The sequence below is a fragment of the Nyctibius grandis genome, chromosome 5 (assembly GCF_013368605.1).
Source record: "Nyctibius grandis isolate bNycGra1 chromosome 5, bNycGra1.pri, whole genome shotgun sequence".
In the NCBI taxonomy this organism is placed as follows: Eukaryota; Metazoa; Chordata; class Aves; order Nyctibiiformes; family Nyctibiidae; genus Nyctibius; species Nyctibius grandis.
Genome location: NC_090662.1, coordinates 17,883,880 through 17,904,794, shown reverse-complemented (window position 1 = coordinate 17,904,794; position 20,915 = coordinate 17,883,880). Strand labels below are relative to the sequence as shown.

General features: G+C 37.3%; 1 protein-coding gene across 5 annotated transcripts in view; it reads right to left on the bottom strand.

Annotated features, from left to right (window-relative positions):
• Window positions 1–20,915, bottom strand: part of CPNE8 (copine 8) — a 106,789-nt gene that overhangs the window by 32,823 nt on the left and 53,051 nt on the right. For 3 of the 5 annotated variants that reach the window (XM_068401191.1, XM_068401186.1, XM_068401187.1), the window contains 5 exons: window positions 19,631–19,735; window positions 16,980–17,021; window positions 11,035–11,110; window positions 5,236–5,289; window positions 2,098–2,159 (listed from right to left, as the gene is read on the bottom strand). In XM_068401191.1, coding sequence (XP_068257292.1) covers window positions 2,098–2,159; window positions 5,236–5,289; window positions 11,035–11,110; window positions 16,980–17,021; window positions 19,631–19,735 — 339 coding nt within the window. Of the gene's footprint in view, window positions 1–2,097; window positions 2,160–5,235; window positions 5,290–11,034; window positions 11,111–16,979; window positions 17,022–19,630; window positions 19,736–20,915 lie in introns of those variants that run through there. The other 2 variants (XM_068401189.1, XM_068401190.1) reach the window with 2 other exon arrangements.

Below are 20,915 nucleotides of genomic sequence, written 5' to 3'. Positions count from 1 at the left end.
TTAACTGAACTGAACTGGAGGTAAAGGATAGCAGCTCTAGACAATCTTGACAGTTTGCAGTCCAGAAGCATCCTGAAACAAAGTGTAGGGGTCTTGAGTATACTAAAAAGCCTTTTAATGGCCCTAAATAGACTCACCTCGGCCCTCCACCACACTCCCCACCATTGGCTCAGGAGCCCTATTTCAGCTCAGCCTTCAGTCCCTGCCTGAGCTACACCAGAGGAGTATGGGTCGCCAGCTCAGTCAAGCCCATGCCTGGCCATGGACTCCACTGACCCATGGACTGACTTCCCAGCTTGACCTCCCTGCCTTGTCCACTACAGGCCTGCCTGGCAATTGCTGGACCTGATCTTGACCCAGATCTGTGATTTGTCTGCCCAGCCTGACCTCGGTCTGCCTCATCACCACAAACTTCCCTGATGATCAGGACTCTTAATTGAGCCTGGCCACCACCTCTGGGCCTGCCCTGCTTGCTTTGCCCATGTACTGTGCGACTGGGCCCTGGCTGGTGAGACCCTGCCCTGTCAGCCATGCTACCCAGTTCCACTCCCAGCTCCCCAGCCATCCTGGGGAGGGAAAGCCTTCCCTCCCTGACACACAGCCCCTTCCCTCCACTACTGTGTCCCACTACTTACACGCTGCAATGATTGGCCTATACAACTCCCTCTGAAGGTCACCCATAACCAGTTGTGTATACCACACAACATTGTAATATCAAACAATCAAATCAAATGTGGCAGAGGCTCTGCATGCTATCCAAATGAGAAAATATGTTCAGCCATCAAAGAGCAAGCAAACGAGCAAGTCAAATGACAAATTTCTCCAAAGATACTGAACAAGAACTTTAAAGAGAATATGTCAACATCCATGTTAAAAACCCTAATTAAGCATTCTCATTTTTAAGTATTATGCATAAAATATTCTCATCAGGTTTAATCTTAATGAGCCAAAAGACACAGTGTTTTGAGATACGTAACAGACTGAATTCACCCTTAGTGAAAATACTTATTTTGTTGGATGGAGATCGAACAGCAGTGAATTTGGATTTTCTAACTTTAAAATTTAACTGTTTGGGAGAACTGAAACATCAACGAGGCTGTTAGTCTCTGAGAGAGAAAAAAATCACACCCTGCAGCAGCCCATGGGTTAGGGTCAACAGCTTGGAGTACATCTTAACAGTGATCCATTCCCTCTACAAGTCATCAGCTCAATACAGAGTACAACCTCAGGATGCAGTTTTTCAAAACCTTGAATGCAATGGCAGTCGAGATAGCTTACTGACAGTTTCTCTGTAGCTAACAATTATGACTGGGGGCGTCACTTTAACTTAATGAACTTCAATGATGAATGTGTTAGGAATAAAGCTTAAGCACATTCTCATCTGTAGGATTACCACTGATGGGAACGAAGGCAAAGCCCTATATTGCTACTGCCAAAACACAGCACAGACTTCTTTTTTATTTCAGCTGAAGCCTGGTTGAAGACTGGCACAAAAAGTCACTTGTTTGAATTGTGTTCTGACAGGGAGGTTAAGAGCCAGGAATTTCTGAGATTCTATGCATTTCCAGGCACGTTCTAGGGTGAGCCATTTGATGCTTCTGTCTCTACTTCCCTTTTGGGAAAATGACGATAAATGAGAAATTGAACATGGTTTTTACATAATTAGTATTTTACATATAATTTTACATAATTAGTTTTGAAAAAATGCTTTTGAAGGGGAAAGGCTCTAAATAAATGCCAATATTAAATACATCAAAAGTCAGTGCAATCAGAAGAAATATAACAGCACTTTATTAATTTAATAGTATACAGATAATTCCCTTTTGGTTAATACAATTTTCACTGGCTGATCAGAGGTCATTACTCAATCTCAGTGCTTTAGCACGAACACCTATTCCAACATTGCAAGCGAAGTTCCATAACTTAACTTACATCAATAACTATCTGCAGGTTTTATGTACAGCCTCTAAAATGAGGATACAATACATCTCTTTATAGATACTACCTAGAGTCATCATATGCAAAGCACATATACAAATTATTAGTGAATTACAATGAGACTGTGAAAACAAGAAAGGTTTGTTGCCAATCACATACCCGCCTTTAATATAGTCAAGGAATGAAACTTCTGTTTCAATTAGGAAGGAAAGCAATGTTACCTGAAAGCAAATAAAAGAGAGTCAGACATGAATTGTCATTTCCCAGTTGAACAAGTAGAGACATAAGCACAATGTTTTTGGAGCTTTACCCTTAAGACGTAATTTCCTAGAGTATTAGGGAAAAAAGAAGATTAAAAAATAAAAATTAAACCATTTCAATAGGCAGTTCTTGAAAGGGAAGAGGCAAATTTGGAAGTCTACTGCAATTGCTTTTTTTTTTTTTTTTTTTTAAGCAAAAGGTAAGGGATCGAAGATTGTATTCCAGAGCAGGTTACCACATGGCAAGTCTTCTGATCACTGTGCACTACACCTGCACATGAGAGGCTAGAATATTAGAGGCTAGATGATAATGCATCTATTCTATGAGTACTTCAACACTGTTTAAAAAACTCAATTACAATTATTTATGTCATTTCTCATCTCACATTAAAAGTGGTATTGAGTATTGATACAAGCCAAGAATGTAAAAATCTAGTAAATTATACATATATATAAAATATATTAAAAAAATCTAAAGTGGAATATATAAAAAATGCAAAGATAAGAAATTTCTTCATTCCCAACTTTTATCATTCAGAAATTATACAGGTGCAAAACACAGACAGTGGTCTAAAGGTGTTACTGGCATTTCCAGCACTCAAGTCACAGAAGTATAAACTCAAGTGGAAAATATCCAGCATTCAAGATCTTCATATATTGCATAACATTTACGAAGCAAATAATTCAATTCAAATTATTTTAGTTTTATTTACAAAGTGACACAAAACTCTCTCACAACATAAGTGCATCAGGCACTCAGTGAAAACTGCTTAAGTAACTACTCAAAGCAAATTCACTGATAATGATACAAGGAATAAAAAGGGGATGGAAATTTGTCACAAAATTTGATTTGCCTCCAACTGCCACAAAATAGAAAAATTGAAAATATTCCTATGTTGTAAACTTGGACTCAGAATGAGATTACAGGTAGTAATTCTGTCTTGTATCCTATTTCCTTTGTCACAGGTTCTCTGTGATTCTTAGTGACTTGCGAAGACTAAAACTATCAAATTACCCTTCTAGTTGAGGACAGAAGACCATAACAAAGTTCTACCAGACTATCAGTAGCATAGTCTTGCACATAAGACTGAAATTTCTATGCATTTTCCCACTGGACACAGTCATTTTAATGGTTCATCTGTTATTACAGCTGGTCACTTTGTTCCTAATTAGTTTAAGCAAATGTTTCCAGTGACTCTAATTTAAAAAAGGTAAAAAACGGAAACAGACAACACCCTTCCAAAGTGGCCAAAGTGTTTACTTCCATACCAACAATGACTACCAATGTTCCAAGTTGTATACAGCGAATTTTAAATTTCACTACTTTGCTTTGTTCAAAACTAATCATGTATTCTGAAACATTTCTGCTTAGTATGCATTTGTCTGTCTGAATTTAAAATGACCCCTTAAGTAATAATGAACTGAGATGACTAGCGTATGTACATAGTCCTTAAAAGCAGCAGTGAGATAGCAGTCAACGATCTATATCCACTTTACTTGAAGTTTTCCAGAAGCCAACTTCCTGTTAGTGAGAATGATGGTCTTGGTGCCTGGTTTGGAAATTTAGAAATCTGTGGGATAAAGACTACTTTGGGTGAATGACAGGGAGAAGAAAAACAAAACTGCAGGTAAACACATAGGAAAGTGATAGTTTAGAGAAGCATAAGGGAAGGCTGAAGGACTAATAGAAGTAAGGGTAAATGGGGGGCAAAGAGGGCGTGATAAAGAAAAGAAAGTACAAAACCAACAGTAGAGAACACTGGTAGAGAAGGAAAGAGGAAAGAAAATTGCTAACAACCGTTTATTAGAAATTTCCATGTAATTTCAGACAAAGGATAACAAGACACAGTTATTTTGTCTGTCCAAACATGAGTAAAACATATTCTTTCAAATGCAGCCAGATACATGTGAAGGTGTTAGAATATTTAAAACCAAAATCAACAGGAAAATTGAACATGTAAATACATTTTTTTGCTCTTCTGTACCCTAAGCCAGATTTCATACCTACAATTTTTAGTACACTTACTTTTAGTATTGATATAAAATAATCACTTCTCATAAGTTTCTGACTCACTAATTCAGCATAACAGAACTCTATTTTAATATGCTAAATTGAAATATGTTAGCAAAAAAAAATATGTAATGAATCAGATCTTGTATGGTAAATTTTCATGGACAAGCTGCTTCTGCCTATTTTTTACAACCTAAAGCAGAAGTACAAAATAAGTGTTTGTTTTCCTACTGATGAACAGACTTATACAAGAATGTGAGAATGACAAAATATTCCTTCAAGGCTACAGTTCAGAGTGACAGTAGCTCTACTGACTTCAGTGGAAGTGTTCATATGGAAAAAAACCCGCATGCTGGATGTGTTTTCAAAAAACATATCTTATATCTGATTAGGTTTTCCAATATACAATTCTTCAACATTTATCTTCATGTTCTTAATAAATGATGTTCTGAACATCATGGATGCCAGAACATAGAAGCTGAGAAAGTGCTGAAGGGAATTATTTGCATTGCTAGCAAATGGTTCGTAAAAGAGAATATAGAATATGAACAAAAGGATATTAAACTCTCATCCCAAAGTATACTAACAGATCTCTCAACAGAAATTTACAAAAACCTGTTGGTAATAAAAAATGTTGACTCTTTTTGGTTTAGCCGTGATAAGCATAGTAGCTTTTACTGATGCTAGCTCAGCAGCTACATCTAAAAAAAAATTGACTTTTAAAAATGCAGATATGTTTCAGATAAAATTTAACAGTGTTCAGTCCAATAATTTCAAGAATTCGACTGAAATTTTGGTATAACTAATTTTGGAAATCACTGGCAACTTAACAGCACACTTGGACACAGCTTTTATCAGACTCTTCAAATTAAAAAAATCTGAAAATAAACGCTCTGTAACAATAAATAGTTTATTGTTGTGGCCTTCACAGAAGGTTCTATTCTAATCCTGTTAAATTACAAGTCAACTACACTGTATTTCAAGAGAAAGAAAAAGCATCCAGTAACATAAAATATATTTACTTACTGTTCCAGAATTAACATACTTTTTCTTTTTTCCTTTTTTCTTTGGATTTATTACCTAGAAACATAGACACAAATATTAAGGCAGTATGATTTATGATTTAACATAAAGATAAGTGTTAAGATACTTCCAATGCAGAAACTAGTCTATTTTCAGTGGATTCCAAACTTATTCAGTATACTGTTTACTTATGCACCTCAATGCTGGGATATATGCATATTTGGAAACTGGTGAATTTATCTTCATGGTACCTGCTAGGTAAGCCAGTGCTGTTATTCACATTAGACAAATAGGGGACTGGGGCAACAGAGGGGAGAGTGTTCATTAAATCTGAGTGCTCAGTGAAACACTTTGAATTTTCTCAAGCTTCTGCATTTTTCTGCATTCCTGATTCCAGTGTTTCAGTGTAGCATGTCACCACTTCATCTCACAACACACCTCTTCTCATTCTAGTTAACCTGCTTCCATCTTTTCCTCAGTATTATCTGAGAAACATGAGAGTTGTTCTACTCCTAGTTTCTATTTCACAGAATCACAGAATCACAGAATGTTAGGGATTGGAAGGGACCTCGAAAGATCATCTAGTCCAATCCCCCTGCCGGAGCAGGATTGCCTAGACTATATCACACAGGAACGCGTCCAGGCGGGTTTTGAATGTCTCCAGAGAAGGAGACTCCACAACCTCTCTGGGCAGCCTGTTCCAGTGTTCGGTCACCCTCGCCGTAAAGAAGTTTTTCCTCATATTTAAGTGGAACCTCCTGTGTTCCAGCTTGCACCCATTGCCCCTTGTCCTGTCAAGGGATGTCACTGAGAAGAGCCTGGCTCCATCCTCATGACACTTGCCCTTTCCATATTTATAAACATTAATGAGGTCACCCCTCAGTCTCCTCTTCTCCAAGCTAAAGAGACCCAGCTCCCTCAGCCTCTCCTCATAAGGGAGATGTTCCACTCCCTTAATCATCTTCGTGGCTCTGCGCTGGACTCTCTCTAACAGTTCCCTGTCCTTCTTGAACTGAGGGGCCCAGAACTGGACACAATATTCCAGATGTGGCCTCACCAGGGCAGAGTAGAGGGGGAGGAGAACCTCTCTCGACCTGCTAACCACACCCCTTCTAATACACCCCAGGATGCCATTGGCCTTCTTGGCCACAAGGGCACACTGCTGGCTCATGGTCATCCTGTTGTTTCGTGCAATAACAGGATCTGGCAGGAAGAGCAACTGAGGGGACAGATCATACTGTCCCAGATAGAAACTGGTTAATAATTTCATGAAAATGACACAGACCACCACCTGACTGGTGTACAGGAGTTGTATGGGCGCAATGCACTCCCCATACACAAGAATCTTCACGGAACCAGACTACAAAACATTAAACACTTTTCTTGAATGTCTGGAACCCACATCTATAAAATTTCCCACTGTAGCCACCAATAAAAATTGTTTCTCTTCTGAATACCTCTCCATTCAAAGGCAAGTCTCAGTTTCATTACATACACATTAAACTGTATGCCTGATTTTTTCAAAATTGCACATGGAATTGGAAGCAAAACATTATTTTGTTAATTAGGTAGATCAAATATCTCCTATATAACTAAGAAACTCAAATCCTTGTGGCTTACTGCCAAGTTTTACTGTAAACTACTCACAGATATTCTGTGAATTACAAGGAATGAAAACATTCCCAGTTGAAATCTTAGTCACTTCACTGCTATAAAATATTTAAACAATTTTGCCTCAAAATGGGAAAAATACTAATACATGTCTTCCAAAAGTTCTCTCCCTGCAACCAAAATGAAATTACATTTAAAGATCATATTCTTTGCACAACACAGAACAGCTGTGAAATGTAAGGCAGAAAGAGATAACTATCATTTGGGGTCTTCCCAAACAGGCTAAACAAGAGTGACTCTTTCTCTCCAGTATGCCACGCAGTTATCCAGTAAGTATTCTTCAAAGCTTTTACTGCCTTACACATACACAGCCCTTCAACACTTTAAAAACCCCAAATAACTCCTGTCCCTCCTATTAACAGTGTTGGCTGGTGAGCAACAGATTAAATTTGTGCAATGGTGGTTTATACACAATGCAATAATTCTTGTCGGACCAGAAGCTTAGCCAGAATGTGACTCCTGCTGACAACTGCCCAGAAGAGAAAAACGAAGGTAACAGACTGCCTGCTTGCCCTGTGGCACTTCATTCACAACTCTCCAGTGTCTAGTGGTCAGGCCTGAGTTAGCAGCATATTTCTTGCCAGCAGTCATTAAATGACAAAAAGGAGATTCATCTGAATCTTCTGCTTCAGGTAACTTGACAATTGGTTGCTTAGGAATTGCTAGGAAATGCACTAGACCTTGGAGTGAAATATCATGGGAAAAAAGGCATCTACTTGGGATCAAAGATTAATTAAACCACAGCTTGTCTCTCTCCTATAATTCCAGGTACTATAATTACTATAATATTTATGTGTTTTTTTCCCAAATTTCAGATAACTTTATAAATAAAACTACATTTTTTAGCCTCTGCAAGTCTCACACCCCTGCAGTAAACTAGGAAGCTACAGGAACTCTTACCTATTAAAAAAAAGGTCAATTGAAAACTGCTTGTTATAGCAATATTTCTAATCTGAAAAATATGGGACACTCACTCAAACACAAACTTTTCTACCTGACTTGGGTCAATTTGTAAATGCAAAACAATTAAAAAAGAATTTGTCCAGTCTCTTTTGTTCGATATTGCACAGACTGATCAAGTAGAAGCAGTACCAAAGTACAGAGTATTGCAACGCGGGAGGCAAACATGGGATGCTCGGGAAGTGTATGATATTGCTGGGAGTAAGATATTGATACTATATTTAAGAAACTGCAAAATTACTGAAGATGTTATGACAGAATATTCCTGGCAGGGTAGGAGTCATGCCAGTGATACAACAGGAGAGGACATTTTCACTCCACACAGTAATCTGTGCTGGGACACTATCCACAGGAAACTGCTGTAAATTATGGTAATTCTGGGGTTGAACTTTGTGGTGGGTTGACTGGATGCCAAGTGCCCACCGAAGCCGCTTTATCACTCCCCTCCTCAACTGGGCAGGGAAGAGAAAATATAATGAAAAGCTTGTGGGTCGAGATAAGGACAGGGAAAGATCATTCACCAATTATCGTCACGGGCAAAACAGACTCGACTTGGGGAAAAATTAATTTATTACCAACCAAATCACAGTACGATAATGAGAAATAAACCCAAATCTTAAAAACACCTTCCCCCGTTCCCAGGTTTAACTTTACTTCCAAATTCTCTACCTCCTCCCTGCCAGTGGCACAGGGGGATGGGGTATTGGGCTTGTGGTCAGTTCATCACATGTTAAATCCTTCAAAAAGCATACCTAAACCCCAGAAGAAGGTCTTAAGTATTTATTCTGACGGACAGAAGAAGTCTTGAAATTAAACTGTCTACCACAATAACCATGACTAATTAGCTGGATTTGTCTTATATTTGAATCACCCTTGGCAGAAGCAGAACTGAAAGAAGTTCTGATTGTGGGATTAACATTGCATCAGTGAAGATCTTGCAGACAGGCTGGTTAGGAGTTTCACCATCTGGACACATAAGTGAGTCTAAATTCAGGAATAGGCTCTCCTACCAGAACGGACAAAGACGGAATAGAACCACAGTGCTCAAGACAGCTAGTCATGGAACCATCCCAAAAGCAACTACAGCCCATATGAATCCAGAAGGCACCAGGTGGCATCACATAGCAGAATTGCCTGTATTACCTGCAGTATAATTTAAAGGCAAGTTAGAAAGAGGAGATGCTCATACTAACAAAAAAAAAGCTATTCCTGTTTTTTCAGATGATACACATGACCACTGTTGACACTGGGGAGCCTTAGATAATACTTTCCCTTGGGAAAGTGGAGAGAGAGGGATAAGATCAAAATCTTGGCTTCTGGTAACACTGGAGATCAAGGATTGAGTCACTAAAGAAATACCAAGAAAAATATCACACACAATGTCCCAGGTAGAAGCTTGGAAGGAGCTCCAGAATACAAGAAAGAAGAAATATTTTTAGGGACTTCCAAAACAACAGGGACAAAAAATGCTAAGTGCTTTATTTTTTCTTCAGTTCCTATACTTGGTCTGCATTATATAAGACAAGGTTTGAAACCGCTGATGCAGCAAGAGGATCCATTTTATGCTACTAGAACTTCTAAGAAGTGGGAGGACTCTGTGTATGATGACATTTTCCAAGAAAGGGCTGCTTTTAACTAGAATAATCCTGCTGGTAATCAGATGTTGGAATGGGAATTTGTACAGCAGTGTGATGACAGCGATCTATTGCATGAGGATGAGTCAAGGTCTAACTCAAAAGAGCAAGGCTCCAAGAACCAAGGCAAAATGAAGGCAATTTCTAGCAGGATGCACTGTCACCTTTCCTATCTTTCCCTTAGGCACTTTGGCAGATGCTGTATTTTCCTGGGTTATGTTCATTACCCAAGTAATACAAACATCTTGTAAGTTCACTAGAGAGGAGACTATAGCCTCTTCAACGTGAAAGAAAGGAAAACACAACTAAACTCAAACCTGGACCATTCCTGTGTTTAATACTATTTATAAACTCTGAAAGGGACAAAAGATCTCATATTTTATAATCAGTTTATTTTTATGAAGGATCTGTCAAAGAGTGATCAGACAGATATACTGTCTGGAAATCATAAAAAAATGCACACCAAAAAAAGTCTACCTATAACACAGTTCTTTGGTTTCATGACTCTGTGATCTGAAGCACAGACTATGAACTTCATACTTGGACTCTTCTAAGGTTCCTCTATTCCCAGTATATAAACACCTTAGGACATTAAATACAGCACAGACTGTACCTTGCCTAAAGTCTTCTAAGTTTTCTTGTGTTGTATGAATGCTCATATCCAGAAATGATCTTGGAAAAAAAAAAATTTACTTTTTTGCAAATCCCAAGAATCTCTGACTGAATTAAGACAGAAGACTTAAACTAGGGATTTATTAGATCTGAAATAAACAAGCCTGCACAATTTTGGCCACACGGCCTTGAGTAGAAAAGATAAGAGAAAAAAAAGACTAAGAGGGAATGTGGTTGTAGTCTGCATTCATCTACATACACGATAAGGTCTTACCACAGTTAGAAGTCATCTAACAATATAAAACTCTATAACTGAATTGACAACTGCCTGTCACTCCCAGTAGCTGGCAGATGTATGAATCCTAAACCGGAAATGAGATGCAAATTTTTAAGGAAAGATGGTAACTGACTACATGAAAAACCCTACTGATAAGTAAGCAAAATTCTCTGTCACTTGTAAGCCCTGCATCAAAACTCTAAAGATTCTTAAATCTGCACTTAAGATCAAAGGCATGTGACTGCATCTGACGTAGGAATCACTAGATATTCTTTGCACAGGAGAAAATAGCATACAACACATGTAACAGCTGGCAAAAGGAGAAATAAATGACAAATTGTTCATACACAAATGGGAGTAACCCAGTATTTGCTCCAAGTTATGTTATACCAACCAGCTGCTTTAAGTGCTCTTCTTGCCCTATCACAGCCCAGTTTGCATACACATGCACACATACCTACCTGTCTTTAAATCTTTTTATGAAGCAACACTTTTAGATTCTCTGTTCTTCTTTATAAAAGGAGAAATGTGAAATCATTCAAAGTTTGGTTTTGACAAGCACTGTGCAGATTTGACCAGTTTGCCATGAAAACATTGGACATGTTCTCATTTATTTCCTGAAAGTGAGTAAATACTCATAGTACTTACCTCATACACGTTGAACTGAGATTGCCCTCTCGACAACTCTCTGTAACTTGTTGTGAATTCTCCAATGAAATCATGGCTGTATTAAAAAAAAGTTTTCACATCAAATGCACAACATTTAGTAATTTAAACATGTATTACATCTATTTATGAAAAAGAAAAGCACAGCCAATATGAACTGACACCCAAGAAAGGAGCAATGACAAAAGTATAATTTGCTTAAAAATCTTTTTTTTCTCCCTCTGTTGTGTGTTCACTCTACTAGTAATAAAAATTTAGAGATGAAAAGTATTAGCTTAAATCCTTCTGCTTAACTTAGCTGCACAACGAGGACTAGATGTAAATTGGTGACCTGATCCCAGTGTAAGCTTACAGAATCTGAAAATCCAGAGTGGGCTATCAAAGACTATCACTATTTTCTCACTGGATGACCACTGGCACCACAGACTCTGAACTGTGTGAGAGACTATGTGAGAGATAGGGAGGTATTAAGAGTGTGAAAGGAGTAACTTAAACCAGAAAAGACCAGCCCTACCAATTCATGTAATGTGACATTGAATGGTACTTTTAAGGGGAAGACCCAAAGATTACTTCAACTGCTATGTCTTCCCATCTGGGAGGAGAAAAGCAATCCACTGAGGCTACTCAGCTTACACTATTAGACACCATTGGAAAGTAGATCTTAACCTAACACTAAAGCAGTGGTTGTCAAGCTTCTCCTTTTTAAATTCTATTTCTGCTCCAAGAATATATTCAACACTCCTGTGCTGTCACCCATGTTTTGAAAGGTGCTTTGTCAACTCTTAACCAGGGGATGGCATGCTGCCAGGGAGCCACTGTGAGCAGGCTGGCCAGAGGGAGTGTAGTGGATGAAGCATTGCTGAGAAAGGCGGCTGGGGTCAGGGAGCTGGGGCACAGAAACCACAGGGCTGCCAGAAGTGACTGAACTGCAGGTTCATATCTCAGACAGGTACCTGGAACAGAAGCGACTGCAGGGGTGAATGCCTAACAGCTGGCTACACAACTCCCAGCAGGTACAAGACCTGTTCCCGTTCTCTACTCTTCCCAGGCGAACTTTCCTCACTGCTGCTCCAGCTCGCATTCCCTCCTGCCCCTGTATCCTTCTGTTTTCACAGTTATTCCCTAACACTGCTTTGTATCTCCTCTACACTCTGCCTCCACATCTGGTGAGCTATGAAACTAACTTTTTTACATTCCCTCCAATGGTAAACTAGAATAGAAAGTCAAAGTTTTATGGCTTTGTTACTTGCAAAATTTGTTTTTAAGAAACATAGCACATGTCTAATTAAGCTTTGAATATTAAAAGCAAATTTACACAAATCTGAATGTTGCAAGAAGAGGAAAAATAGAAACAATCCATAGAAACATGAAATTTCTTTCTTGATTTATTCATAATGAAATGAAAAAAAACCAAACCCCAAGTATAAATCTCACTTTCTGAAACCAGCAGGAATTTACAAAATATGTAAAACAAACAATTAAAAGGTCCAGTCATCATGCTAACGCACATGAAGTAAGCAAAGCATCCTGTAAGAAAGCTTGAGAAATACTATATGGTGAAGATATTCCTGATTACTCAGATTCAGAAGGGACCATCTCTCATTAAACACTCCTCTTCCAGTTTGGAGATCAGGAAATTGCTTCTGAGACAGACAAAGACTTTTCTTAAGAAATATCTTCTGGAGGTATCATCTCCTTTGATTAAATGCTCTCCAAATTGCAAGGACTATTTAACCAGGGGAACAGAGGAAGCCATCCATACAGGCTATGGAACTTGAGTTCTATATGGGCTGTAACACATAAGGTGTATTTAACCTTGGGTAACCACAGCACTGGAAAAAATGCACCTTGGTTAAAGAGGAACCTTTCCCTTTCATAACAGTTCTTACCTTAAATTTTGAAGTCAGCTTGTTTATTTCAAAGGCAGAAATTCAAACAATAGCTCAATGACTACCTACAAACATGCTGTAGCAACAGAGGAAACATAAGCAATTCCAGAAAGGGCTGTCTCTGGGGAAAAAAAAATCTCTACTGCTTAAAAGTAATTGTTTCTTTAATTCTAAGAGACACTGGAAAGGCTTCTTTCCTTGTGGCAATATACACAGACTGACAAGAACTGAGCTAGAAAGATATAATTCCTCTGACTAATCATGTTGAAAATGTATGGGCATATATAACCAGTCCTAAAGTTCTCTGCACTTAAAAGGATCATCAGCCTGGATCTTAATACTCAGTATTCAGATGGACGTAAGCCCCTCCACTAGGCTGGCTCTGAAAGAAGAGTGTCTGTCAGACATTTGCGTTTGCCAGAAGTATAACTCGTTAAGCAAAACAAGGCACCGATCCCTCCCAATATTCATGATAGCACTTCACCAAATGGATCTCCTTATTAGTCTCTGGATTGAGAATCCAAAGAAGTTATTCTCTTTGACTTCCTAACACCAAATATTCCTAGACTTAAAGACTTTTGTCCATGAGTGGCATATCAGAACACTAAATCAGAGACTCTTAGCACATAAAATAATCACTTGAACCTCATCTCCCTAAATCTGCCACTTTTGCTACTATGCTTTGAAGTGCTGAAAATCACTTTCAGAATTGTATTAACTTTGATTTTTTTAATGATCTAAAGGAAAAAACAATGGAGGAAAGGACAATCATCACCAGAAATATGTCAACGAGTAAGGGGAAAAGGGCAATAATTTAAAAATCAACTATCTAGCTGGAGAAGGAAGATGAAGGACAAGAAATAAGGTGAGAGCGCCTAGAATCTGAGATTTACAATCTCTCCTGCGGTGTTTAGATTCTCAGATGAATGTTTCTGTGGCCTCAGGTTAGCACGGTAATATTAACAGTTTTAAAATTCAAGAAGAAAACACTTATTCTGTGTAACAGATCATAAATGCCAAGACTGTGAAATGGCTTTTGCACCATGTATGCTAAGTAACAATTTCTCTGAAATCAGTGAAAAAGCCTTCAGAGAGAAATAAAAACATCAGAGTATTGCTGATGTGCTGATGTGAAGTTGCACATCATCTTATTTTTTCCTTCTGTAAGACCTGTCTGCAATACTTCATTGATAAGGACACTCAACAAAAAAAAAAGTCACTGTTTCACAAAAGTGAGCTTGTCCAAAGTACAAAGCGAACTTTTGTGACTTCTTATAGCATCAAATATTTTGGGGTTTGTTACAGCTCTTAGGAGCAACAAAAGGTATCAATTAGAACAAGTGGTTCACATTTTGACAACTTTTTGTGCAAAAACTGGTTTGAGACAAATAATAGTGTTAATGTTACAAAGGTCCTGTATTCACTTAAAATTTCTTCACTAAAAGGTATGTTTGAAAATAACTGAGAACTAAGAATACACAATTACTCTTAACAATGTAATTCATGAACGTGACAGTAAGAAGCTCAACCCAAAGCACCCCGGTGCCGTTTTCCCAAAGCACAGATAACACAGAATGGGGAAAAAGGAAAAAAAAACCCTCTAAGTCAAGACTCAAGAAGTCAGAGTTAAGTCAAGATCCAGAAATCAAGTACATACACAATAATGTTGCCTTACTGATTGCAGAATAACCTGCAATATTCAGGATAGCCCGCTTTGTTATCTATCAGGCTCTCTGATGATCTTTCAAAGGTTGTTCCTGCCCAGATTGCACATCTCTGGAGCAGAGTCAGCCTAGTGAGGTGATCGCCTAGTGCCACAACTGCTTATAAACAAAGAGTCCATCAAAAATGGAAATTAATATAAACTGAGTAACAGCAGCATCATACAAAAAATGTTAGACTAATTCTTGAACGGGATTCACTTCAGATACATTTGGCAATGTCAAAGTTAAATTAGGCACTTAGGTTCTTGCTACAATCACGAGTAAGCCATAGGCACCACCAAATGGCAATTTATTCCAGTTGGGATGGATTCAATCAGACCATCTTCCCCTGTAAGCTACTGAAGTAACTTAAATGATTAGTTCAATCTAGTTGTCTGATTTTTGCATTGTCTGAAGTTACATGAGATGAGTGGTGTCTCATCTTCCTGAGGAATTTAACATATAAGATGTCAGTGTTCTGCCTGCTTCTAAATTCAAAAAAAGTAGAAGGCAAAAAAGTCATACAATAAGAATAAAAAGGAATACATGTAAATAGTATCCTTCACTTTTTGTTTTTTAGACATTAATTTTATAGGTGTTCAGAGTAGGATATGAGCAAAAGTAGATAATATTTAAAACTGTTTGAGAGAGTGTAGAGGCTAATGATTGCCTGAATTCCACAGTATGTTGAAGATTTCACTCAGAATTGCAGCTACACAATATTATTTGTCAGACTTGTTCCTTGTCTTTTTAATCATACCTCAGTTTCAGATTTTTGAGGAAACGGGACAGTACATGGGGTTTGATACCATAATAAAATATAACCTTTATTTTTTATGCACTTGGCAATATAATTTAATTTTTCATTGTTTTATTTTCAAAAAATATTGTAGTTTATACACAAAAGTGCAAATACATCACATTTTTAAGGATGTGGCAAGTCTAAGTGAGGAACAGAGGATGTTAATAGAAATTCATCATTACAGTGATGCAGTGATTTTTTGTTAATATGGCTTTGTTCATTTAAATCCTTGTATTTTTAATTGCCAGAATATGTTATTTTGTCACTCCAGGGAATATCTAATCAAGAAGGATGAATTTGCACTAGCAGGTATTTATAGAGGGTAAACATGTGGTAAGAATGCTTATAAATCAACAGGCTTCATGATGGAACCAAAAAGGCAAAAGTAAAAGCTGAGAAAGCTGAAGCTGGTTTTGGGCCTTGTCAGCAAGGAAATTAATGGCAGCACAGGATAAATTTGCCTATTATGATTACAAGATCTATTGGGCCACGGAAGCACAATATCATTAGCTATAATACTAAAAGTAAATTGCATTAGCAATATTAAAGACATTACTGTATAATAAAAAATATGCTCTTAAAAATCCAAATGTAAATGCATATCCATATATTTAAAAATAGAAATTAAGATTAATAGGAAATAATTAACAGACCAACTTAAAGATAAATAGACATTCTTGTATTACATACAAGTCCTAGTACCATGATTTATGAGTACAGTTTCTAACCAAAACATTAAGATACAAGCTCAAACATTTTTAAAACAACAAGAGGTATCAATCCAGTCTGATAGAATTATTTTTTATCTTGTTGGTCACAATAAAGGCAATTTGAAAGGACAATTTCTTCAGAAAAAAGGTACACCCAATACAGACAGAAAGCTTGAATAATAAGAGATTGCCCCTCTTGAAATTAGCAACAGAAATTCCACGTATATTCCACGATCCTCTTTCTAGCAACAGAGTTATTTAAAAGCCAGGTCTTCCAACTTCAGAGTTTACAACAATGTTTTGATGAAGACAGGCATGGAAATGAACATTCACACCCAATCTGAAATTATGCTAATTAATAGGTACTTTCTACATTGAAATATCTAGACAACCATGAAGTAGCAATTGCAGGCTCAGGCATTTTATCATACTTGAAAAGCAACAGTTTATGAAACAGTGTTTTAAGCAAAAGAAAGTTATAAAATGGATTATCCTCTCTTCATACATGTACATTAACTGATAACACAACGAGATTCACAAAACTGATCTTACAGATCACAGAGCACTCCATCTTGCTTGTTCCATGTAGGTATATACATACATCATGTTTGAAATGGGCTAATACATCAGCATTTATCACAATTGCAAAACAAAACAGAACTGTAGCACAGCAAAAACTTTTTTTCCAGTACCTGTACCTCTAAATATTGATAAAGACAACTCTCTAGTCCTGTTCTGGCCACTATATATTTATACATTTTAAAATATGTGTATAAATATGCATGGATAACCCTAAAGTTTAACAACAGAATTAATGTCTTACCTTCCATCTCTATCCCAGTCATACACTTCTACTTTAATTGTCCTAAAAAAATAAAAAACACAACCTTATTAAAATATGTATTAAAATGTACCAGGGATTGCCTTTAACACTTGTATTTTAATAGCATATGGGTGCATCAATTGTGCCAAATCCAGAAGACAGTATTTTCCAGTTATTCCTCATGAGGCAGAAAATAGCAAGTCACTCAGGTTACCCAATATATCTTTATAAATTAATAGTAAAATACAGCGGAAGCTAAGGAAACAACTAAACACTTTGGAAGTTTAACTGGTATATTTTTACTTGCTGATGCTCTGAATTTTCTGCTTTTTTTTATAAATGATTCTTCAAACCTTAAAGTATTATCAAAGTTTTTAAGAACATTAACAAACTGGAACTTATTGTGAAGGTTTCTTCAGTATATGCTATTATCTGGAAAAGAGATATCTACTGTGGTGTAATAACATCTTACAGAAAAAAGTAATATATCCATATTTGAGAAGAAATGTGTAGAGATTGAGAGGGCCCTTATAAAACAAAATTATTAAACAGCAAAGTACAGATTAAAAGCAATGTTCACAATACAAAGTAAAGCACATTTAAAGCAGTGAGGAATTCTAGTCCATACATTTTGTTTCTTAAATGAAAATAACTACTCCAGAATACAATAAAAATTCAATCTGGTAGATAGTATTAACCTCTTCTAATCATGGTGCAGTGGTGACAAATGAAAACTGTGTGAGATCCACCCAAGATTTTGTGAAGGCCCTGTCTGTGGCTGCAGATGAAAGAAGTTCTTCATAGTTCTTTGAAGATTGCACTTTTCCCCTCTTAAACTCGCCTCTACCTCTTGATAGATGAGAAGGCTGCTTGGCTATCTGACCAAAGAGGACAGAAAAGTGCAACATAATTCTTTTTAATTCCTATAAAGCCAACAGGATAGTTGTTTGGTTCTGTCATCAGACTACACTAGATAACCATCAGATTATACAGCATAACCATGCCTCTGGCTTCCTAGAATGAAATGGGACAAGCAGGTTGTGGGGTATGCGGGGAGAAAACATGACAGAGGCAGACTCTGGGTACCAGTTTTTCCCAAACTGACAGATTGCCCTGGGCACTGAGGGAATAACTCACCCTCCTCTTCACGAATCAGGAGCTGGTGGGCAAGCTGGGTAATAAAATGTTAAAGTCTGCCAACACACAAGTACTCAGCACAAGCACTTTTTCAATAGAACTAAACAGTATTTATTTCATTTAAATCACAATTGAAAGACAAACTACTAGATTATTATACACACAAAATAACACATGGTTCTAAAATATTTTTTGCTGTATAAAACAATAACTAATTGGCAAATTTTCACAGAAGCTCCTCCTGAAAAATGTTAAGTATACAATGGTTTCACACAGTTTCTTGAGCATCCCTCTGATGAATCTGCAACTGGCTACTGTGTGAATAAGGATACTGAGACAGGATACCGAAACAGTTTAACTAAAACTATGATCCAATAAGCAAGCTCATGTACCTCCTATGCATTACTTCACATTTTGAGATTATACCTCTCTTATGAAGAAAGGGTCAGAGTGGAGGTTATTCAGCCTGGAGAAGAGACGGGTCTGGGAAGACTTTATTGTGGCCTTTCAATATATAAAGGGGGCTTATAAGAAAGATGGGGACAGACATTTTAGTAGGGCCTGTAGTGACAGGACAAGGGGAAATGGTTTTAAACTGAAGGCGTTTAGACTGGACATAAAGAAATTTTTCACAATGAGGGTGGTAAGACACTGGAACAGGTTGCCCAGAGAAGCTGTGGATGTCCCCTCCCTGGCAGTGTTCAAGGCCAGATTGGATGGGGCTTTGAGCAACCTGGCCTAGTGGAAGATGTCCCTCCCCATGGTGGGGGGGGATTGGACTAGGTGATCTTTAAGGTCCCTTCCAACCCAAATCATTCTATGATTCTATGAAATGCATTTCAAAAATATGAATGGTGACAACATAACAAGAAGTCATCAACAGGGAGTTAACATGTCCATTTTTTAAGGAGTCTAAAAATATCCGTTGTTCCTCAGCTTAACTAATTTGCTTGTTATTATTGGTAAAACATTGGTTAAAAACATGATATTATTACCATGTTTTTCAAAGATGGATACTTTTGCATAGGATCACCGAAAACCTCAAGCCTGAAGATGATGATGATTACCTTCTGCATTTCTTGTCTACTTACCTGTATATTTTAAAGGCTTTCATTTACCAGCATCCTCTGACATTTCAATGTCACCCAAGTAAGACAGATCATCATTTTTAATTGAAACATTATTAAAAAATACTTGTGCACACTAGTAACAGTGGCCGTTCTTCAAAATAGTCTTTTCTTTCTAATTGTTTCTTAATCACACCATAGAGAGGGAAGAATTTTTTTTCAGAAATCACAACTAATATTTCCTACAGATTTAGCATATTGGCTTTCTTTTTCTAAATTCTTTAATGCAATGAATAGTTTTGAAAACATATTATCCTTTCAAAATGCTGATTAAATAACCTAAATATACCAGAAACTGAATTGCATAGAAAAACTTACATATAAAAGAATACATGAGTTTGGGGAAAAAAAATCCTATATGCTAAGAAAGCTTAACCTATAGCTTACCGGTCATAGTCTCCATTACACAGTGCTCTGACAGAAATCTTGAATGCCTGCCACACTGGATTTAATGTATTTTTTACGACTTCTGTTTTGTGGCAGATTGTAAAACTGTAATAAAGAAAGGTATATTTTGCATTTATTTACTTCTTCTTTTGTGTCATCAAATATGGCATCAATAGAGTTGCAATCTGTATTCACTCATACAATGTCCATATAAAATTTAAGATAAGAAAAAAAGAAACGCAGTGAAATCAGAGAGAAGGGAGGACTGAAGAGGATAGACCTGTTTGAGAGAGATTACAAACTAGGGTGCTAAACAACTCTTAAACCCAAAATGTTTTTACCCAAAACTTAGACAAGAATTACAACCATTCAGTGAGTTATTTCAGGTAATAGCAGTCTCCATCCCACTTGTTTAAATAGGCCTTGTACAGCCAGGAATCAGTCACAGATCCAGAAAAAAAGTGGTCTGGTAAGGATTTGACTCTTGCTTTGCGATTAAGAAACTGAGCCAAGGGAGCCCATGGCTTTCTGATGCTTGTTCCCCATTTCATGTCTATGACATTTTTAACCAGCGTTGTCTCAGGCAAAACATATAAGCCTCTCTAAGATCCCATGGTCACCTCCTCTCAGTTGAAATACTATGAATTGTTTTAATGCATTCTGCTTTCTCTAAATGATGCAAAATTAAAATACTTCTTTTGAATCCTCACCTTAGGGACTGAATTGTTCAAAAGAAAATAGGAGGCAAGGTCACCGGTGAAATCACTACTGAAATTCTACATATAGATGTAACTAAAGTTGTCCTTTGAGGGAGTATATTCCCTACGTTACAAACAGCTATGTTTTTATCCTGGCTATGATTCAGAAGGCACGCCTGAAGCTAAGAGACAGAAAATGGAGCATCCTTCTGCTCACGGGTGCAGAATTACTGCCCCAACCTCCTGTTGAATTCAGGAGACCAATAAAGAATCAGTGGCTCACCACTAACCTCTTGAAAGGAAGTGGAGAAGCATGGCACTCAAGGCCAAGAGAAACTGCCTATACCAGTGCTCCCAGTAATGCCAACAGAAATTCCACTAATGACCTGATGCAACTCACAAAGGAGCTATAACTCCTCCAGGCTTGCAATTTAAGATATTCAGTGTTTATTCAGGAAGCTGTTCCTAGAATCTGCCTCTGAGAGGAAAAGAGCAGGAACAGACACACATATACCCATACATAGGTTTATGTTAACAACTGTTCCAGTTAAGCTACTGAAACAAGTAATATCATACATGTCTAGCCT